Source organism: Camponotus vicinus, unplaced genomic scaffold (genome assembly GCF_025532165.1).
Source record: "Camponotus vicinus isolate PSW18456_S1 unplaced genomic scaffold, iyCamVici1.0 SCAF_7, whole genome shotgun sequence".
NCBI classification, from domain to species: Eukaryota; Metazoa; Arthropoda; class Insecta; order Hymenoptera; family Formicidae; genus Camponotus; species Camponotus vicinus.
The window spans coordinates 12519189-12537725 of NW_028141979.1; the positions used below are offsets into that span (position 1 = coordinate 12519189).

Consider the following 18537-nt stretch of genomic DNA (forward strand, 5'->3'; position numbering starts at 1 on the left):
ATATATAAATCAACTCCCCGTGAATTTTCCAGAAAGCCTAGATTAATAACGGAATATGATAGATGGAAAGCTGTTGAATTGAGAATTTTTTTATTATATTATGGTCCATGGCTAATGAAACCATTTTTAAGAAACCAATACTTTCTTCATTTTCTTTCTCTACATTGTGCAATTAGAATTTTGGTTTGTCAAGACTTATTAGAAAAATATATTGATTATGCTAACGAGTTATTAATGTATTTTGTAAACGAATTTGGTAATTTATATGGCAACGAATTTGTTAATCATAACGTTCACAATCTCATTCATTTAACATTAGACGTGAAGACATTTGGCCCATTAGATAAATTCAGCTGCTTTCCATTCGAAAATTATATGCATACAATTAAAATGATGATTAAAACGTCAAATAAACCACTATCGTAATTTATAAAAAGAGTAAACGAATTTGATAAATATTCTTCCTTTAATAAAGAAAAAGAAAATTTTATTAAAGAAGATGGTCTTCGTTTAATAAACAATAAATCAGCAGAAGGTTTTTCAGCTATATATTATAAAAATTTTAGAGTGGAAGTTAAAGAACCCAACTGTAATTTTATTTTACAAAATAATCAACCTATAAAAATAATTGATATTTTACGGATTGATAATATATTTTATATCAAATATAAAAATTATAAAATAACACCCTATTTTGACAATCCGATGAAAAGTACTATATTTTGGTATGGTTCTGTTGAAATGACTGATGAAGAACATATCACATCTGCTGACAATATATTAAGGAAAGCTTTCAAAATAAATGATTGTTTCGTGTCGATATTACACACGGACTGATTTGTAAGTTGAAATTAATTACTTGTTGCAATATAATACAACTATTATTTAATATAAATTTAGTATTTGTTGATTGTTCTTATTCTTTTTTTTTAATTGACTATGATTTATATATCACATTACTCAGTAGCAGTCAAAATGATGAATTTAATCTTTGGATTATTACCGTGAGAATTCGATTATTTGTAATATAAAATGTTGCTATTGATAACCTAAGAAGTACACGCGATGAATCACTCTGTGTCTCTCAAGAATTCACCGCACAATATAAGAAATCAGAGGTCTGGTGCATCGTTTGTGGAACTGCCTAAGATTTACGCAAAATACGCAACAAACTTTCTTTTATTAAAAAATAATTATACATATTAAATAAGTAAAAAACAAATATATATTTCGGTAATCTGTTATCTTTTTTTTTAGTATGCAGTTGTACAATTTGACGATTTAGACTTTTCGGTGGTTCCCGTAATTTGGTTGGATGAATCACATCATTGTTATTGGCCTACAGGAATGAAAAACGTTAGAACCGCAATTGTGAAAGAAATGTCCGTTAAAGACAATTTTATGAAATATAAATGTCAGATCTTTAGTAAACATGGTAAGTAAAATTAGATTATTATGCTTGACAAAGTCAGGAAAGTATTGTATGTACATGTTTATGGCACTAATATTATTTTATTAATTGTGATGCTAATGAAAAGAAATGTTTATATACTTGTATTATAATAGATTTTATAATTTAAGATATACACGGTGAGTCATTTTAATCTATAATCCCAATTATCTCGTTGGCAAAGCATGACAGAGAAAAAATTTTCCCACAAAAGTTGTTTGTTTCTTTGGGGGCCATAAGATGGCACCATTGGTTTGACCTTGAAGAGTCATTTGAAGGTCACGTGAAGATCACCTTCAATTTCTTAAATGGAACCTACATTTTCTCATTACATATTCTTGTAGCTTATCTCGAGAGCTTTCCAAAACAGTATAATTAAGTTAATTTTCATTAAGTACTTTCCGAGTTATGAGGCTTGAAGTCATTTCTTAATTTTGCATAAACCATAAAATATCTAGTAAGATATTCATTTTTCGATTATCTTACCTTAATACTTTTATGTACAAAATAATGAGAGGAATCGATTGGTGTAAAGAAAACACATAGTTGGTTTTGAGAAAAAATATGTAATTGTTAATTGCAAATTACATATTTTTTCTCAAAAACAACTATGTGTTTTCTTTACACCAATCGATTCCTCTCATTATTTTGTACATAAAAGAATTAAGGTAAGATAATCGAAAAATGAATATCTTACTAGATATTTTATGGTTTATGTAAAATTAAGAAATGATTTCAAGCCTCATAACTCGGAAAGTACTTAATGAAAACTAACGTAATTATAATGTTTTGGAAAGCTCTCGAGATAAGCTACAAGAATATGTAATGAGAAAATGTAGGTTCCATTTAAGAAATTGAAGGTGACCTTCACGTGACCTTCAAATGACTCTTCAAGGTCAAACCAATGGTGCCATCTTATGGCCCCCAAAGAAACAAACAACTTTTGTGGGAAAATTTTTTCTCTGTCATGCTTTGCCAACGAGATAATTGGGATTATAGATTAAAATGACTCACCGTGTATATAAAAAATTAAAATATTATATGTCGCCAGTAAGTAATGAACAAAACAAATTTCTTACAAGACGACATAACTGGCAATTTTTATTAAAAAGAAAAAACTACACGTTTCGACCAACAATCGTGGTCCTCCTCAGGAATACATTAATTATTATATAAACAGTTATGTATAAATTGTCAAAGTTCATTTAAAAATATATGCGCTAAAAAGATATGTTAGAAAGCACGTCTAAATCACAAGCCGGTTAATAAAAATTTTTATTATTAACTAGACTGTGCTTTCCAACGCGTCTATTTAGCGCATATATTTTTAAATGAGCTTTGACAATTTATACATAACTGTTTATATAATAACACAGGCCCACAAAAAAAAAGTACCCTGTGCTGGCGATCTGACTAGGCTAGTCTTATGTATTTTGGCCCGCTGAATTCGAATCTGACGTCAGAATTGCTCCATCACGTCACAGTTTTTTTTAAATCTCAAAAGAGAAAGATGAAAATTTCGTAAAAATCGACATTCTAGGGTAGTAAGACTGCGCTTCTTGAGGCAAAAGTTACCGAAATCATATTTCCATGTATTTTCTGGCATTATAAATCCAAATCCGATTTGTCACATCAATTATACCATCGATTCCATTAACATTTGTCATGAAAAAGCAGCAATCTTCCGTATTCCATATTTGATTTTAGTTCATTCATAAATCTTATATTGGAAAGAATTAATCTTATATTCTCCAAGTCCAAATTTTGAGAAAAACTTTTTCGAAACTTACAGCTTCTAGCTGTTGAGTTCGTATAAGATGCAGAAATTTCTTTATATAGGTCACAAACCTCTTTTCATGTCTTTAAAGCGCTAGAGGTACATGAAAAAAAAGATTGTGCTATCTGGAGGTAAAAACCTATCTTAATATCTTCGCATCTTGATAAATAGAATCTGTAGAATTTGCAGTAAATTTTAGGTGTTACAACCTGAAAAAATAAAAAAAATAAAAAATGAGCACAAAAAAAAATTGAGCACAACGTTTATATTCTAGGTCGGATTTGGATTTATAATGTCTGAAAATACATTAAAATATGATTTTGGTAATTTTTTCTTCAAGAAGCGCAGTCTTATTACCCTAGAATGTCGATTTTTACGAAATTTTCGTCTATTTTTGAGATTTAAAAAAAACTGTGACGTGATGGAGCAATTCTGACGTCAGATTCGAATTCAGCGGGCCAAAATACATAAGACTAGCCTAGTCAGATCGCCAGCACAGGGTACTTTTTTTTTCTTGTGGGCCTGTGTAATTAATGTATTCCTGAGGAGGACCACGATTGTTGGTCGAAACGTATAGTTTTTTCTTTTTAATAAAAATTGTCAGTTGTCTTGTAAAAAATCTGTTTCTGACTTTTATGACACTTCATATAGCATTCATATGAATTTATATTTACCTCTATATGTATATAATGGAAATTATTTATATGTATATAGCATTATTATTTAATACCAAATATGCACATTATTTTATGAATTTTGTAATTTATAATTCCTTTTTATTATTAGATACTTATGAATCAGCCTTAGAGGCAGAAAAACAGATTGTAGCTACATCGGAATCTGAGGAGGCTGAATCAAGAATGGGGAAAAGAAAAGTAAAAAATAATAAATATGACGACTATGTCAGTTTTCCTAATTCTCCGAGATTGTTATCATCCAAGGAATCACATAAATCAGGTATTGCAGGTTAATTTTTAAGTCTTTTTTTGTGCAAACATATTTCCATTTTCAGAAATATGAATTACTTGTTTTACTGCTTGTACTAATTTAATCTTAACGTTTCACGAATTTTAAAATTATATGCTTCTATATTCTTTGATCGAAATTATGTTGATAAATAGATTATTTTTTCAAGAGTGTTTACAACCCTTAATTGTGTATATATTTTAAATTAAATTAAATCTTGAATTAAGTTTTGTCTTCTAAAAAAACTTCTGTTGAATTTGACTTTATTTGAAAAAAGACAATATATAGAAATTTTTAAAATATTTATTATATACAATAATTTATTAATAATAAATGTAAATGTATTTAATAATATTAATCTAGATTTATTTTCTAAAAAAATCTCATAAGAGAAAATTTATAATGAGAAATAAAATAAAATAAAATAGGATATAAAACAAAATTTAAAACAACAAAATTTGTAAAACTAGTAAAAATCGCTGCTATATTTTTACGTGGAAATAATTAAATCTACATAAAATAATAATTTAGTTTTTCACATTTAAGCGATATACGGCCAAAATTTTTTCTATTCTTATAATTAGCGTAAATTATATGTATTGCGGAAAATGTTTTATTTCAGATAAGAGTTGAATTTAAGGCTTTTCATATTGGCCAAATTGGGCGCCATACTATTATATTATTGTCCCATGAATTTAACTATTGCACTTAAAATTTTATCTCTCACAGTTGAATACTAAAAAAAAGTTTACCTGTTTAAAATAAATATTTTTTATTTTTAGTTTCAACACACACGAATAAGGACAATGAAAATTCTAAATTAAATAATTCACAAGATATTAATGGTAATAAAAATAGCGACTTATGTAAAAAAACATCTTTAATAGAAACATTTATATATTTAATTTTTCATATAATGTTTATCTTTCTATAAAAATGTCTATATTTTTCAGATAATATCTTAACAGAATATAACATTGATAATGTACCAATTACAATCTACAATGAAAATACTAATACAGACTTAGATTTTACACAAGCTTGAAAACGATACTGAACAATATTGAAACTGAAATAAAAAATATAAGGGAAACGCAATCATTACAAGAGCAATCACTTTCAGAAATTAAAGAAACCACAAAATTGATTTTAGCTAAAATAAATAGTGAACAATATGGCAAAGAATATTCTATGCTAAAGGATGATAAAATAAAACAAAAATTTCCCTTAACTTCTATTCAAAATCTTCTCGATTTTGATGATATATTAAAAGATGACCAAGAAGCTTTTATGCAAGTAGTAAGTAAATTCGTTTATCAATAAATTATATAAACATAGTTTTAATTTTAAACATTTTTTAGGTGAATAAAATATTACAAATTGGTGGGAAAAATGAAAAAGACTTCGTTAGAAGAGCTTTAGCTGTAACATTTGATGATAATTTGGCCTGTATGTGTTCGTGGACGGGACAGAAAAATAATTTCAAGATAGGAGATACTCATATTATGCTAAGTATAAAAAGTAAATAAATTTATAATACATATTGGTTGTGGTATCAGAATCTATAATTGTTTTTTATATTTCTAAATTTTTTACAATTAACGGATGGAATATATTGAGAAAAGCCTATAGAACTTTATGCTACATATATAACATAAAAGTTTTTCTTATTCCAGAAGCGTTTAAGGCAACATTTCCCTGAAGTACGGAAAAAGATTTAGAACAATTGGTGATGGAGTGGTTTCGTTTTGTAAACGTCCGTAAGCAAAAGAAAGAAAGTATGTTGAATCCAGACATTATCATTTCTCTTAACAGTTTCTCTGTGTTAATTAATTACTTCAAATATTCTTACAAATGTATACTACATAAACTAAAATTGAATTATTATAAGTTTGTCACTAATTGAATTTTATATTTTCCAGGAAAAGAAAAGTGAGAAGAAATGTAATAATTATAAGATATAAATATAGAATTAAAATATTTAATTTAAATTATATTTTATATTATTATATTTACAAAGAAGTGCAATGAGATAAATATAAGTTTGATTTCAGTGCAATGAGGCAAATATAAGTTTGATTTATAATATTTTATTAGATTTTATATATTTTGTTAATATTTTCTTATGTTTTTGAGTATTTTTTTAGTTTGATATATTTTTTATTTTCTTTTGTTTCTCAGTATTTTTTTAGGTATCGAAAAAGTACCTCATTTTATAATACATTTTTTGTATTTAATTATATAGAAATAAAAAAAATATTTTCTTGTACTTTATATGTATATATATTTGTATTATTATTCCTTATTAAACGATAAAAATAATATTTAGAAATACAAAAATACAATATATATTTAGACATTCTATTAATATTGAAAAATTATTGAAAACATGGTATATATAATATTTATAAAATAATAAAAATCAATTAAATTAATGTTAGAATTAATATTATTGTGATATTAATATTAAGTTATGTAGATGTTGATACTAATGTTATTTTATTATTGATTTAATTTTATGAGAAACATTATCAGAATGTTAAAACAACATTAATGCAATATTACTTGTAACGACATAGAAAATGTTATTTCAACATTACCGAAACCTCTAAATCGGTGTCAAAGTTTGTTCATAATGATGTTGCATACAATGTTAAAAACTACATACTTGACAACATTACTATGTTAGTGAATATCATTATAATAATGTTGTGGTAATAATTTTTTGCTTACTGGGTGCCTACTGATATTGTTCTTAAAATAGATAATTTGTCTAATTTTTTTAAATCTTTCTTTCCATCTGATTTTGCTCGTAGGCCGCGCAGATTGAGTGATTGGAAGTATTATAAAGGCACAGAATTTAGAAGGCTCCTACCCAGTAAGCAAAATATCATTAACCTAACGTTATTACAATGATATTTTCTAATGTCTAACGTTTTCAAATATGTAGTTTTTAATGTTGTATACAACGTCACTCTGAACAAACTTTGACCCAGATTTCGAAATATCGACAATGTTTCTATAATGTTTTTGTAACATTCTAATAATACTAAATAAATGCTGATTTAAATTTAATTTGTAACTATATTTTATCGTTATATTAACGTTAAATAATATTAATTCTAATATTTATGTGAAAGTGTTAATTACATTTTTCTATAACAATATTAATATTAACAAAATGTTTTCTATGATATATATATATATATATTCTAACATTTATTTAAAATTGTCATTAATATTTTACTTCTATTATAATTAACATTTCATTAACTTTTCATTTTTAGGAAGAAAATGGAAACATCAATATTATTATTATTAATATATTTTATTTCTATTATAAGTAATATATTTCTTCCACTAATTTACAATTCTTGTACACTTTTTATTTTTCAAGAAGAAAATGAAAACGTTACAATTTTAGAAATTTCAAATATAAAAAATTGTTTATATTTGAAACTTCTAAAATTATAACGTTTCTATTTTCTTCTTGGAAAATAAAAAAATGTGAAATTGTAAATTATTGGAAGAAATATATTACTTACAATAGAAATAAAATATATTAATAATAATAATGTTGATGTTTCCATTTCCTTCCTAAAAATGGAAAATATATATATTACGTACTTCATATATTATTGTGTTTATTTATTTTTTATATATAATACAATATATTTATATTATGTGTATGTATGTAGGGAGAGAGAAAAATATGAATGATGATAAGAAAATATCTGTAGAAAAACCTGTATTTATTTATTTCTATATATTTATCTATTTTCATATATAAATATAAAATTAAATTATATAAAAATATAAAAAGAAACAAACATCATTTTATGATATCACATAAATATTACACATTTATGTACCTAAGAGTAATGAAAATAAAAACATCTTAAAGAACAGATATTATATTCATTTGAAATATTTTACACCATGACAAAATTGTTGCATATAATGTCGCATATAATATCACAATCAGCAGAGGAGAGAATAAAGTAAAAAAAATTTGGTTTGAAACAATGGAATGACACTTTCTGCGTTTTTTTCGAAAATATATATATGTATAACCCTCTGTTATATACTATATAACATTTCTAATAATATAAAATAAAATTCTCTACTTTGTATTTAATATCAAAGTTCTACCTTGTTTTTACACATTCAAGTAATCTCTCATTTTCTTTTAAAACATATATTATTGAAAAAGGGAAATTGCCTATGTTTCCGGCGAACGAGCCTGAATTCAAGAGCTGTGCGAAAAAGAATGGAAGAGACAAACTATCATCCGCAATGTACGTATTGATATCATCGTTGCCATGGGATGGTATGCTTTCCTTGAATTAAAAAAAAAAACAAAAGCAAACAAACAAATTCAAACAAACCAATTCCCTATCCATTGATATATGTTCTAAGCGTTTTCTCGGGAACAAAAGAAAAAAAGAAAAAAGAAAAGATCAATATATCTAACAGATTTTAAATCACAATGTCTAGCGATCTTTATAACGCGAGATCTATTTGCTCACTTTTAAGTCATACTGTCTTTGGTTTCAATAATTAAAAAAATACATATATCTCTAGTTATATATCATAAGCTAATAACTATATCACAGAGCTTGGTCATGGGTGCAAGCATGTATTTTTTTGTCTCAACTTCCCTCGACAGTAGTATATACCACCTGAAACATTTTAACACAAGTTGATATGAGCGAAGCAAAATCTAAAAGAATATTACAAAATAGTTGGTATGTATGTATATATGTAAATATGTATGCATACTATTTTCTCTGTATGCATAATATTTTTTACTCACTTACATAACTAAAGGCATGTTCCGATAAATACTACCAGTGTACTAAAAATCTATAATTCATTTAACGCATAATATATAATTATTCATCTACACTGGTAGTGTATATCGGAACATATCCCAAATATTGACATGATCTAATAATTACCTTTTTCACACACAATGATAAAGATGATGGAAGCTTTTCTCCCTTGTTCCTTTCTTGCGTTATATCTGAAACATTTTGTCACAGAGATTAGTAGAGCACAATCTGTAATTGTAATTTGCTTCATACATTGGCCGTGTTTCGAATTTACTGCCAGTACTAAAAATCTATAGTTTACATCACGTGGATTGCGTTACGAAAAATGGACGGAACACGACTATGCGTTATAAAAAATGGACGGAACAATGGACTACAATTACACGTTACTTTGAACTAACGTTAACTAATTTTATTTTTGGACTGCGATCTAATTAATACTCTAGAATTATTAAAAAAGATCGTACCTTACGACTTAGCAGTCCTTTGTCCGTGTAATCCGGAAGATAAAACTTTTTCTTTGTTGACACTGAACGGCCTCAAACGAGAGAGATGTACGGAAGATAAAGCTCGACTAATGTCGATGTGTACCGGTGCCGGCAGTCCCACTTCCCAGCATGCCCTGAGCCAATCAGGACATGATATTGCAGTGTATTCGCTTACGTAAGCGCAAGTATCACTCGCTAACCAATTATCGACGTAGTAGCCGCTGCGCGCGCAACTACAAATGTTGTACATCGGCTAGCGGCCGATTCACAAAAAATTTTTATCAAACATGTATTATAAAAACATATATTATTTAAATAATTTTATTGTTGAAGAATTTGGCATTGTTTATGCATTTGTTGGATTTTTTATCACACTAATAAAAACATTATTTTACTCTCACTTTATGTATAATAAAACTCACGTTATAAAATGTATATTTATATATATATTTCTTTTTTGTAAGTTATAAATACATTAGAATAATATTAAAAAAAAAACATTTATAACAACACAAAATTCTTTATTGCAATTACGTTATTCTTAATATAAAATTTGTAATAAATTAAAATTATTGCAACTATATTGAATTTAATATTAATAAATATATTACAATAATACTGATAAATATTTAAAATAATGTTTTTGGGATGTTTCTTTAATATTCAAAAATACTATATTATAAAATAATATGTTTAAAATATTTATAAAACATCATGTCAAAACGTTACAAAAATTTACATAAAATTAATGTTTCAAAAGATTGATTTAATGTTTCTTGCTTACTGGGTAATCTCTGTGACAAAATGTTTCAGATATAACGCAAGAAAGGAACAAGGGAGAAAAGCTTCCATCATCTTTATCATTGTGTGTGAAAAAGGTAATTATTAGATCATGTCAATATTTGGGATATGTTCCGATATACACTACCAGTGTAGATGAATAATTATATATTATGCGTTAAATGAATTATAGATTTTTAGTACACTGGTAGTATTTATCGGAACATGCCTTTAGTTATGTAAGTGAGTAAAAAATATTATGCATACAGAGAAAATAGTATGCATACATATTTACATATATACATACATACCAACTATTTTGTAATATTCTTTTAGATTTTGCTTCGCTCATATCAACTTGTGTTAAAATGTTTCAGGTGGTATATACTACTGTCGAGGGAAGTTGAGACAAAAAAATACATACAATACATAATAATTAAATTTTTTAATCATGGATCAAGAAGACCAAGAAGAAGAACAGAGTCAATCATATAAGGTAAAATTTCTTTTCATTTTAAATAAAAAAAACTTAAAAATTTGTAAATGTTTTTTTTATTTGCTCTTATTTATATTTTAATTTTAAATATAAATTATATAAATTTTTAACAATTAGAATATATAAATAAATGAAATATTTATAAAACAAAGGTAAAAATGGCAATGAGCATATTAGTAATAGATCGCGTATAACCTTTTCTTTAAATATAATATATATAAATTTTATGTAGACTTTACTTACTTAATTATATAGCAAACATTTTGGTTTCTTTTTTTGGATCATTTTTAGTAAATTACAAGTAAATTAGAACACGATAACAATAACAAAATAAAAATAAGTAAATAAACGAGGAGCGCAGTTAATCGTCATAATAAAATTATTGAAATATAATTGGTAATAGTCATTGGAGCAGGTTCCAAACCATACCTCACTTCAATAAACATTGTTACAAAAAAGAAAAAAAAACAAAGAAGATAATTTGAAATTTGTTTATGATATCTTCAAAATGCATTATTCTTTACTTGATTAGAAACAATTAATCAAAACATCATTGAAATGAAATATACTACAATGCATGTTAAGAAAACCATTGACAAATTTCGAATTGCTTTCTATGTTTCCTTTTTTCTTTTTTGTGATAATAATTATTGGAGATATAGATTATTTGAGATATAGATCTGTTTATATTAATATTTTATAAATATAATATTTAATATAATAACATATAATTATTAATATTTTATTAATAATTATATGTTATTATATGCGCTTTATATTTACTCGCTCTATACTACGTTTGGCTCCCCAACAGCATCATGTCCAAAATCGGAACATAAGACATTTTTAAGATGTCTTTAAAACATCTTTAATTCGTCTTATAATATGATAAAGACATCTTAAAGACGTCTTATATCCTAATTTTAGACGTGGTGCTGTTTGAGCTTTTATTGCCATTTTTACGTTTGACGTTACAAACTCAAAAGCCATTATTATAACTTTTAAATAGTCTATGGTTTTATTATTTCAAATAAAGTACTAGAAAGACCAAACTCAATAAAGTACTAGAAAGATCAAATAAATAAATTAAATTAAACCGTTATATTAAATAAAATCATTATATAATAGAGTGAAAAGACAAACTTTTTACATATGCATAATTGTAATTTTTAGTTCTACAAAAAACATCATAATGAAGAATATTTAAAAAGAATTATTAACAGAAATGTTGCAAAACGTGTTGGCAAAAATATGCAAAAAAAAATACTTCTTCAAAAGAAAAAAATATTTGCTGCTCCTTCGTCTGTCACATTGGAGCGATCAAATATCAATAATTTTCCAACTGTAGAAAATTATATAGAAACCAATAATATTTCACGCAATATGTCATTTCATTGTAATAATTCTTGTGCTTTTGATGAAAATACTAAATTATTACATAATTTGGAATCATCAACCGAGATATTTTTAAACCATCTGAGATATTGGGCAATTGAACATCATATCGCTTTAACTGCTGTTAGCGATTTATTAAAAATTTTAAAATTATATCTAAAATTGAACTCATTGCCTTCAGATGCACGCACTATTTTAAAAACTAAAGATATAAGTAAACATATAAGTAATCTACCTCCTGGAAAATACTATCACTTTGGATTAAAATCAACAATATTAATGAAATTAATACAGAATAATTTTGAAGGAGTTGAAATAAACATATCAATTAATATTGATGGACTTCCTCTAACGAAAAGTAGTGGTAGTCAATTTTGGCCTATTTTGGTAAAAATCGACGAATTAAAACAACTTAGACCATTTCCAATTGCTGTATATCATGGAGAAAATAAACCTGGTAATAGTAATATTTTTTTTGCAAAAATTTACCGAAGAAATGAAAATATTGCAAGAAGGTTTACATTTAAATAATGGTCGAATATTAAAAGTAAATCTTAGTAAAATTCTTTGCGATGCTCCTGCAAAAGCCTTTATATTATGTGTAAAAAATTTCAACTCTTATCAAAGTTGTACCAAATGTTGGGCCGAAGGATTATTTGTAAAGAATAGAATGACTTTCCCAGAACTAAATTCAAAACTAAGAACAGATGTAGAATTCCGTTCTCAAATTGATCAAGATTATCACAAAGAGAAATCTGTTTTATGTGATTTAAAAATTGGCCTTGTTACGAATATTCCTCTGGATTATATACATTTGATATTACTGGGAGTTATGAAACGCTTGTTAGGTTTCTGGATTAAAGGCAACCAAGAAACTCGTCTGATAAAAGAGGATATTGATGCTATTAATGAAAAGCTGAAATTGATATACAAATCAACTCCGCATGAATTTGCAAGAAAACCTAGACCAATAACAGAGTTTGAAAGATGGAAAGCTGTTGAATTTAGAACTTTCTTGTTATATTATGGCCCATGGCTCATGAAACCTTTTTTGAAAAAACAATATTTTCTTCATTTTCTCTCTTTGCATTGCGCAATTCGAATACTAATATGTGACGATTTGATAGACAAATATATCGATTATGCAAATGAATTATTAATATATTTTGCAAAAGAATTTGGCGACTTATATGGACGCGAATTTGTTAATCATAATGTTCATAATCTCATTCACTTAACATTAGATGTAAAAAAATTTGGTTCATTGGACAATTTTAGTTGTTTTCCATTTGAAAACTATATGCATAACATTAAAATGATGTTGAAAACATCAAATAAACCTTTATCACAATTCATAAAAAGAGTTAAAGAATTTGACAAATATGCTTCTCATACGACAGAACAAACAATTTATCTTAAACAAGATGGTCTTCGTTTGATTAATAATAAATTAGTAGAAAACTTTTCAGCAATTCATTATAAGAATTTCTGAATAGAAAATAAAGAGCCAAATTGTAATTTTCTACTAAAAAATAATAAACCTATAAAAGTAACTGATATTTTTCAAATGAATAGCACATTTTATATTAAATACAAATATTTTAAGATAAAACCTTATTTTGAAAATCCAATGGACAGTACTATTTTTTGTTGAAGAAATTGATGAAGAAAATATTACTTCTGCTGATAATATATCAAGAAAAGCTTTCAAAATAGAAAATTGCTTTTTATCAATATTACATGCGGATTGATTTTAAGGTAAGAAGCTGACTTATTTTTACTTATTTTAATTTATGTTAAATTTATAAATATTAGAAATATTTTCTATAATTTTTCATTTAAATGAATTCTTTGTTTGAGATTAAAATTGTATATCTAAGAATATTGATTCTAAGAAATATATTTATCGATGCAATTAAATATATTTTTATTAAATATACTTTTTCTTATATAATGAAAAGAAAAGGCACTATTTTTATATTTTTATATTTGTTATAACAATGTATAATTGTATAATAATATATTATTAACGTTTTATGTTTCAGTATGCTGTGGTTCAATTTGATAATTCAGAATTTTCAGTAGTTCCTATAATTTGGTTGGTAGAACCAAATTATTGTTATTGGCCTGAAGGTCTGAAAAATATCAGAACTGCAATAATTAGAGAATTAGCGGTCAAAGAACATTGGCATAAATATAAATGCCATATTTTTAGTAAACATGGTAAGTAAAAAATTAAAATTGCAAAGCAATAGATATATTAATTTTATAGATTTTTTTAATAAGTTACCGAAAATAGCTTTAAAAAAAGTGGTCATAGGAAAACTTTCTTAATTACTGATTTTCAATACATACTTTTTAGATTAGAAATTATAAAAAATTACAGTTGTTTTTTTTTTTATAATTTCCAAGTAAGGGATAGGTTAATAGGAGGGAACCAAGCACGGAAATTAAACGCAACAATATTTGAATTATTATTTTAATAAACGTTTTTTGGTCCTTTTTTTATGAGCTTTCCAATCAATCAAAGACGAGAAAAAGAGAACGAGAAATATGGTATGTACCATATTTTTCGCAGTCTGTTTCAGGGAGTTCGAAAATCCCAAACAAGATTGTTGAGTCTTTTTTCTACGCTTGGCTCCCATCAACCCATTCTTTACCTAAATTTTATACTTGTACACAATTGAAGTTTTTCGTTATTGTCTTTTTTATTTGTGGTCTAGCTATAAATATTATACATATGGTGATTATATTTTGCTTTTTTTAAAGATACTTATGAATCAGCTTTGAAAGCCGAAAAAGAAGCTGTCGCTTCATCTGAATCTGAACATGGAGTAAGAATTGGAAAAAGAAAAATCAGATACAATAAATTTGAGGATTATGTTGATCCTGGCCCTCCAAAACTGATCTTGTCACAAAAGAAATTCGATACATCGAATATTGCAGGTTAATTGTGTGTTTTTAAATTATTTATTTACATTCATTTAGGTACATGTATTTTTAAAACAGATGTTTATCATTTTTTTATTATTAATATGACAATATTCAACAAGTCACATAATGTTCTCTGCTTATGAATAATTGTAATTTAAATTTTAATTTTGTAAATTTAATTTGATTTTCTGAATTGTACTTTATAAAAGAAACAATATATAAAAATGATAAGAAAAATTAAACAGATTGATAAAGCAATAAATAGATATGTAATTACATGATATTAATAAAATTACTCATATATTGCAATCAATATTAGATATCATATAAAAGCACAAAAAATGAAATCGATGAAGTTTCTATAGTTTAATGAAAGCTTATATTGTTAGTTTAATGATATCTCGCTTAGTAAAGTTACTTTATCTAAAGAAATTAATTTTTAGGCTCATCGGGAGAAAGCAGTCAAACTTCGATGTCCGTTACATCCGATGTAGAAGATACTGATGGTAATAAAATAAATGTACTTTTTTAATATAAATATGTTGTATTTATTAATTTAATTTTTTTATTTTTCAGATAGTATAACTTTAACAGACAATAACATCAACCATATACCAATAATTATTGAAGAAGAAAATAATAATGTACTTATTCAAATGAATAATCTTAAAGTAATGATGAAAAGTATTCAAACTGAAATAGAAAGTATGAAAAATAAACAGGAAAAATCATTATTGCAAATCCAAGAAACCACAACTGTTATTTTAAGTAAAATAAATAGTGCGCAATACTATAAGGAAGATGCTACAGTAAGGGATAAGATCGGAAAATACTTTCCTTTAACTTCCATCGAATACTTCCTTGAACTTGAGGATGTATTGAAAGAAGATCAAGAAGCCTTTACGCAAGTAGTAAGTAATGCTCATCAATCATTTTTGATGAAATAAAACTTTTATACACAATCAATATATTTATTTGAAATAAAATATGATATATGTATTATATCATATTACAGAAAAATATTAATATAAAAAAAAGCGTAACTCCAATTTATATAATTCAAAATATATATTTCTAATTAATCGCTTAGGATTATTCGCTACTTCTTCTTTAAAGGAATTTTATTGATAGAAAAAAAAATATTTCGATAATAATGATAACTAAATGAACACTATAATATATTTTTTGAAGTTAATTGAATTTTTAAAAATTTAAAGCTTTATATATTTTGTATACATTGCTTTACAAAAACAACTTTTTAACAGATAAATAGAGTATTATTAATTGGTGGAAAAAATGAGAGAAATTTCGTTAAAAGGACACTGACTACAATATTTACCGATGATGTAGCCTCCATGTGTTCGTGGACGGGGCAAAAAAATAATTTCAAGATTGGAGATACATATACAATGACGGCTATTAAAAGTAAGTATATTTCTCAATGTAAAAAAAATATATATATATATATATATATATATATATATATATATATATGCATTTATATATTTTTGTGATATTTATAATTGCTCCATTTTAAAATCTATTGTATATAATTATAGTAACTATAATAAATTTTGTACTACACAATAAAAGTATTTATTGTATATATGTATATTCTGCTATCAATCTCTAGATTAAAAAATATATATGATTTGTTTTATAGAAATCAAAGGAAGAAAAACAAATCAAAAATTAGTTTATTTTAAAGTTAGTTTATAATTATCGATATGATTTTTCTATTTTTTAATTACTTACTTTTAATTACTTATTTTTATTTTTAATTACTAATTTTTCAGTTGTGTAACTTGTCTTATTTAATTACATATAACATATTATACTCAACATATTATAACTAAGGCTCGGACATTCGAGCATAAGCCGAAAATCGCTGTGTGCGAGTTGGTATGAACGACGCGTCAACAACAACCGCTTCTGACGGCACTCACACCAACTCACGCAATTGCACGTAATTCTTCTCAACCCGTGCTCAGTCTCCGTGTCTGAACATCCATGCCCTAATCATAACAAATTAAGTATGAATAACAATGTGTTCTAAACTGTTTTAGACATATTATTTAGATATATATTTAATTTTACAATAATACAATAAATTTTTTATTTATTTTCTTTTGTTTTTATCTATTGATTTTTTCTAATTTTAGAAGCTTTTACAGCAGCATATCCCCGTAATACTGAAAAAGAATTCGAAAATTACGTAATGGAATGGTTTAGATTTGCAAACGTTCGTAAAAAAAACGCCTCTGAAAAAAATAAAACAATTTAAGTAAGTATAAGTAAATAAGTAAAAAAACAATATAAGTAAAATATAAGTTAATATCTAGTGATATCTAATAATTCCAATATACAGAGTGTTAATGAAAAAACATATATAAAAGCACACAATTTAATAGATAATACACTTTCAGTATATAAAATAAAATATAAAATAACCGAATACATCTATATTTAATAACATATTTGTATGCCACATAAATATATATTTAAAACAAATATTTAAATATTAAATTACAAAAATGAGAAGTTTATATAGAATATGTAAATATAACAACATACATGAAGCACATGATTAGATACGAAAAAAACTCCAAATTGAAAAGTTCTGAGCCATTTCTCGATTTGTTTGATCTTTTTTTCGTTATTATACAATGTTAAAGTCAGTGCCTATATGGAAAAGATGGAAGGATGGAAAGATAGAACGACGAAAAATCGAAGAGTAGCGAACCATCTTATCTTTTCTATTTTTTCGCTGCAGTCAAGCGCTAATTAGCTAACTTAACAACGTACAACATTGAAAAAAAAGTTCAGGTAAAAAAATGAGTCAGGATTTTTCGATTTGGATTGTTTCTGTATCTGATACAGAATAGTGTGTGCTTCTATGTTTTTTCAGTTACACTCTACATGAACTACATATGAACTCTTCATTTATAATTTAATCTTTAAATTTTAAACATATATTTATGAAATAAAGTATGTTATTGAATATATGGTTATATTTATGATATAATTATATTTATTTTTTGATGATTTTATATACTAAAAGTGTATTATTTATTAAATTAGTTAAAATTTAATACAATTTTTTTTAATAACTAAATGTTACTTTTATTTTTTTAGAAACATCATCATTTTTATTTTTATGAAGCGATTTTTATCAGTTTTATTTCGGATTGAAAGAGTGGAATGTGTAAATCACCGACATATACATTTTGCAAGACGAAATAAAGGATTGGCAACAACAACGATATTGATGTAATAATGTAAACTCTGTTTCCATTAACGCTAACGTATAATATTGCGAAAATTATCTAATTTTGAAACGTGACAAAATATGCTTGCACCCATGACCAAGCTCTGTGATATAGTTATTAGCTTATGATATATAACTAGAGATATAT

General features: G+C 25.5%; 2 protein-coding genes and 1 long non-coding RNA gene across 10 annotated transcripts; 2 read left to right on the forward strand and 1 right to left on the reverse strand.

Moving 5' to 3' along the window:
• The first annotated feature begins 5247 nt into the window (after window positions 1–5247).
• LOC145974729 (uncharacterized) lies at window positions 5248–6269 on the forward strand. The gene is made up of 4 exons (XR_014439777.1): window positions 5248–5492; window positions 5555–5714; window positions 5870–5971; window positions 6116–6269. It is a non-coding gene; the product is annotated as an uncharacterized LOC145974729 (long non-coding RNA).
• A 1657-nt stretch (window positions 6270–7926) lies between these two features.
• Window positions 7927–9809, reverse strand: LOC145974402 (uncharacterized). Of its 2 annotated transcripts, none has more exons than XR_014439659.1 (3): window positions 9496–9788; window positions 9155–9219; window positions 7927–8875 (listed from the first exon to the last, which is right to left on the reverse strand). XR_014439659.1 is itself a non-coding variant. In XM_083104225.1 (3 exons), the coding sequence occupies exons 1-3, from the start codon at window positions 9764–9766 to the stop codon at window positions 8817–8819; spliced, it is 390 nt and encodes a 129-aa protein (XP_082960351.1). In that variant the 5' UTR covers window positions 9767–9809; the 3' UTR covers window positions 7927–8816. The 2 variants fall into 2 exon arrangements, 1 of the variants encoding a protein (XP_082960351.1); XM_083104225.1 differs by having other exon boundaries at window positions 9501–9809.
• LOC145974401 (uncharacterized) lies at window positions 8502–18291 on the forward strand. Of its 7 annotated transcripts, XM_083104222.1 has the most exons (10): window positions 10324–10394; window positions 10674–10792; window positions 14233–14410; window positions 14957–15133; window positions 15565–15627; window positions 15698–16032; window positions 16387–16546; window positions 16785–16828; window positions 17284–17405; window positions 18257–18291. In XM_083104222.1, the coding sequence occupies exons 2-9, from the start codon at window positions 10748–10750 to the stop codon at window positions 17338–17340; spliced, it is 1059 nt and encodes a 352-aa protein (XP_082960348.1). In that variant the 5' UTR covers window positions 10324–10394; window positions 10674–10747; the 3' UTR covers window positions 17341–17405; window positions 18257–18291. The 7 variants fall into 7 exon arrangements, with proteins under 7 accessions (XP_082960346.1, XP_082960347.1, XP_082960345.1 ...); XM_083104220.1 differs by lacking the exons at window positions 10324–10394; window positions 16785–16828 and adding an exon at window positions 8502–9805; XM_083104221.1 differs by lacking the exons at window positions 10324–10394; window positions 16785–16828 and adding an exon at window positions 8502–9697.
• Window positions 18292–18537: the final 246 nt, after the last annotated feature.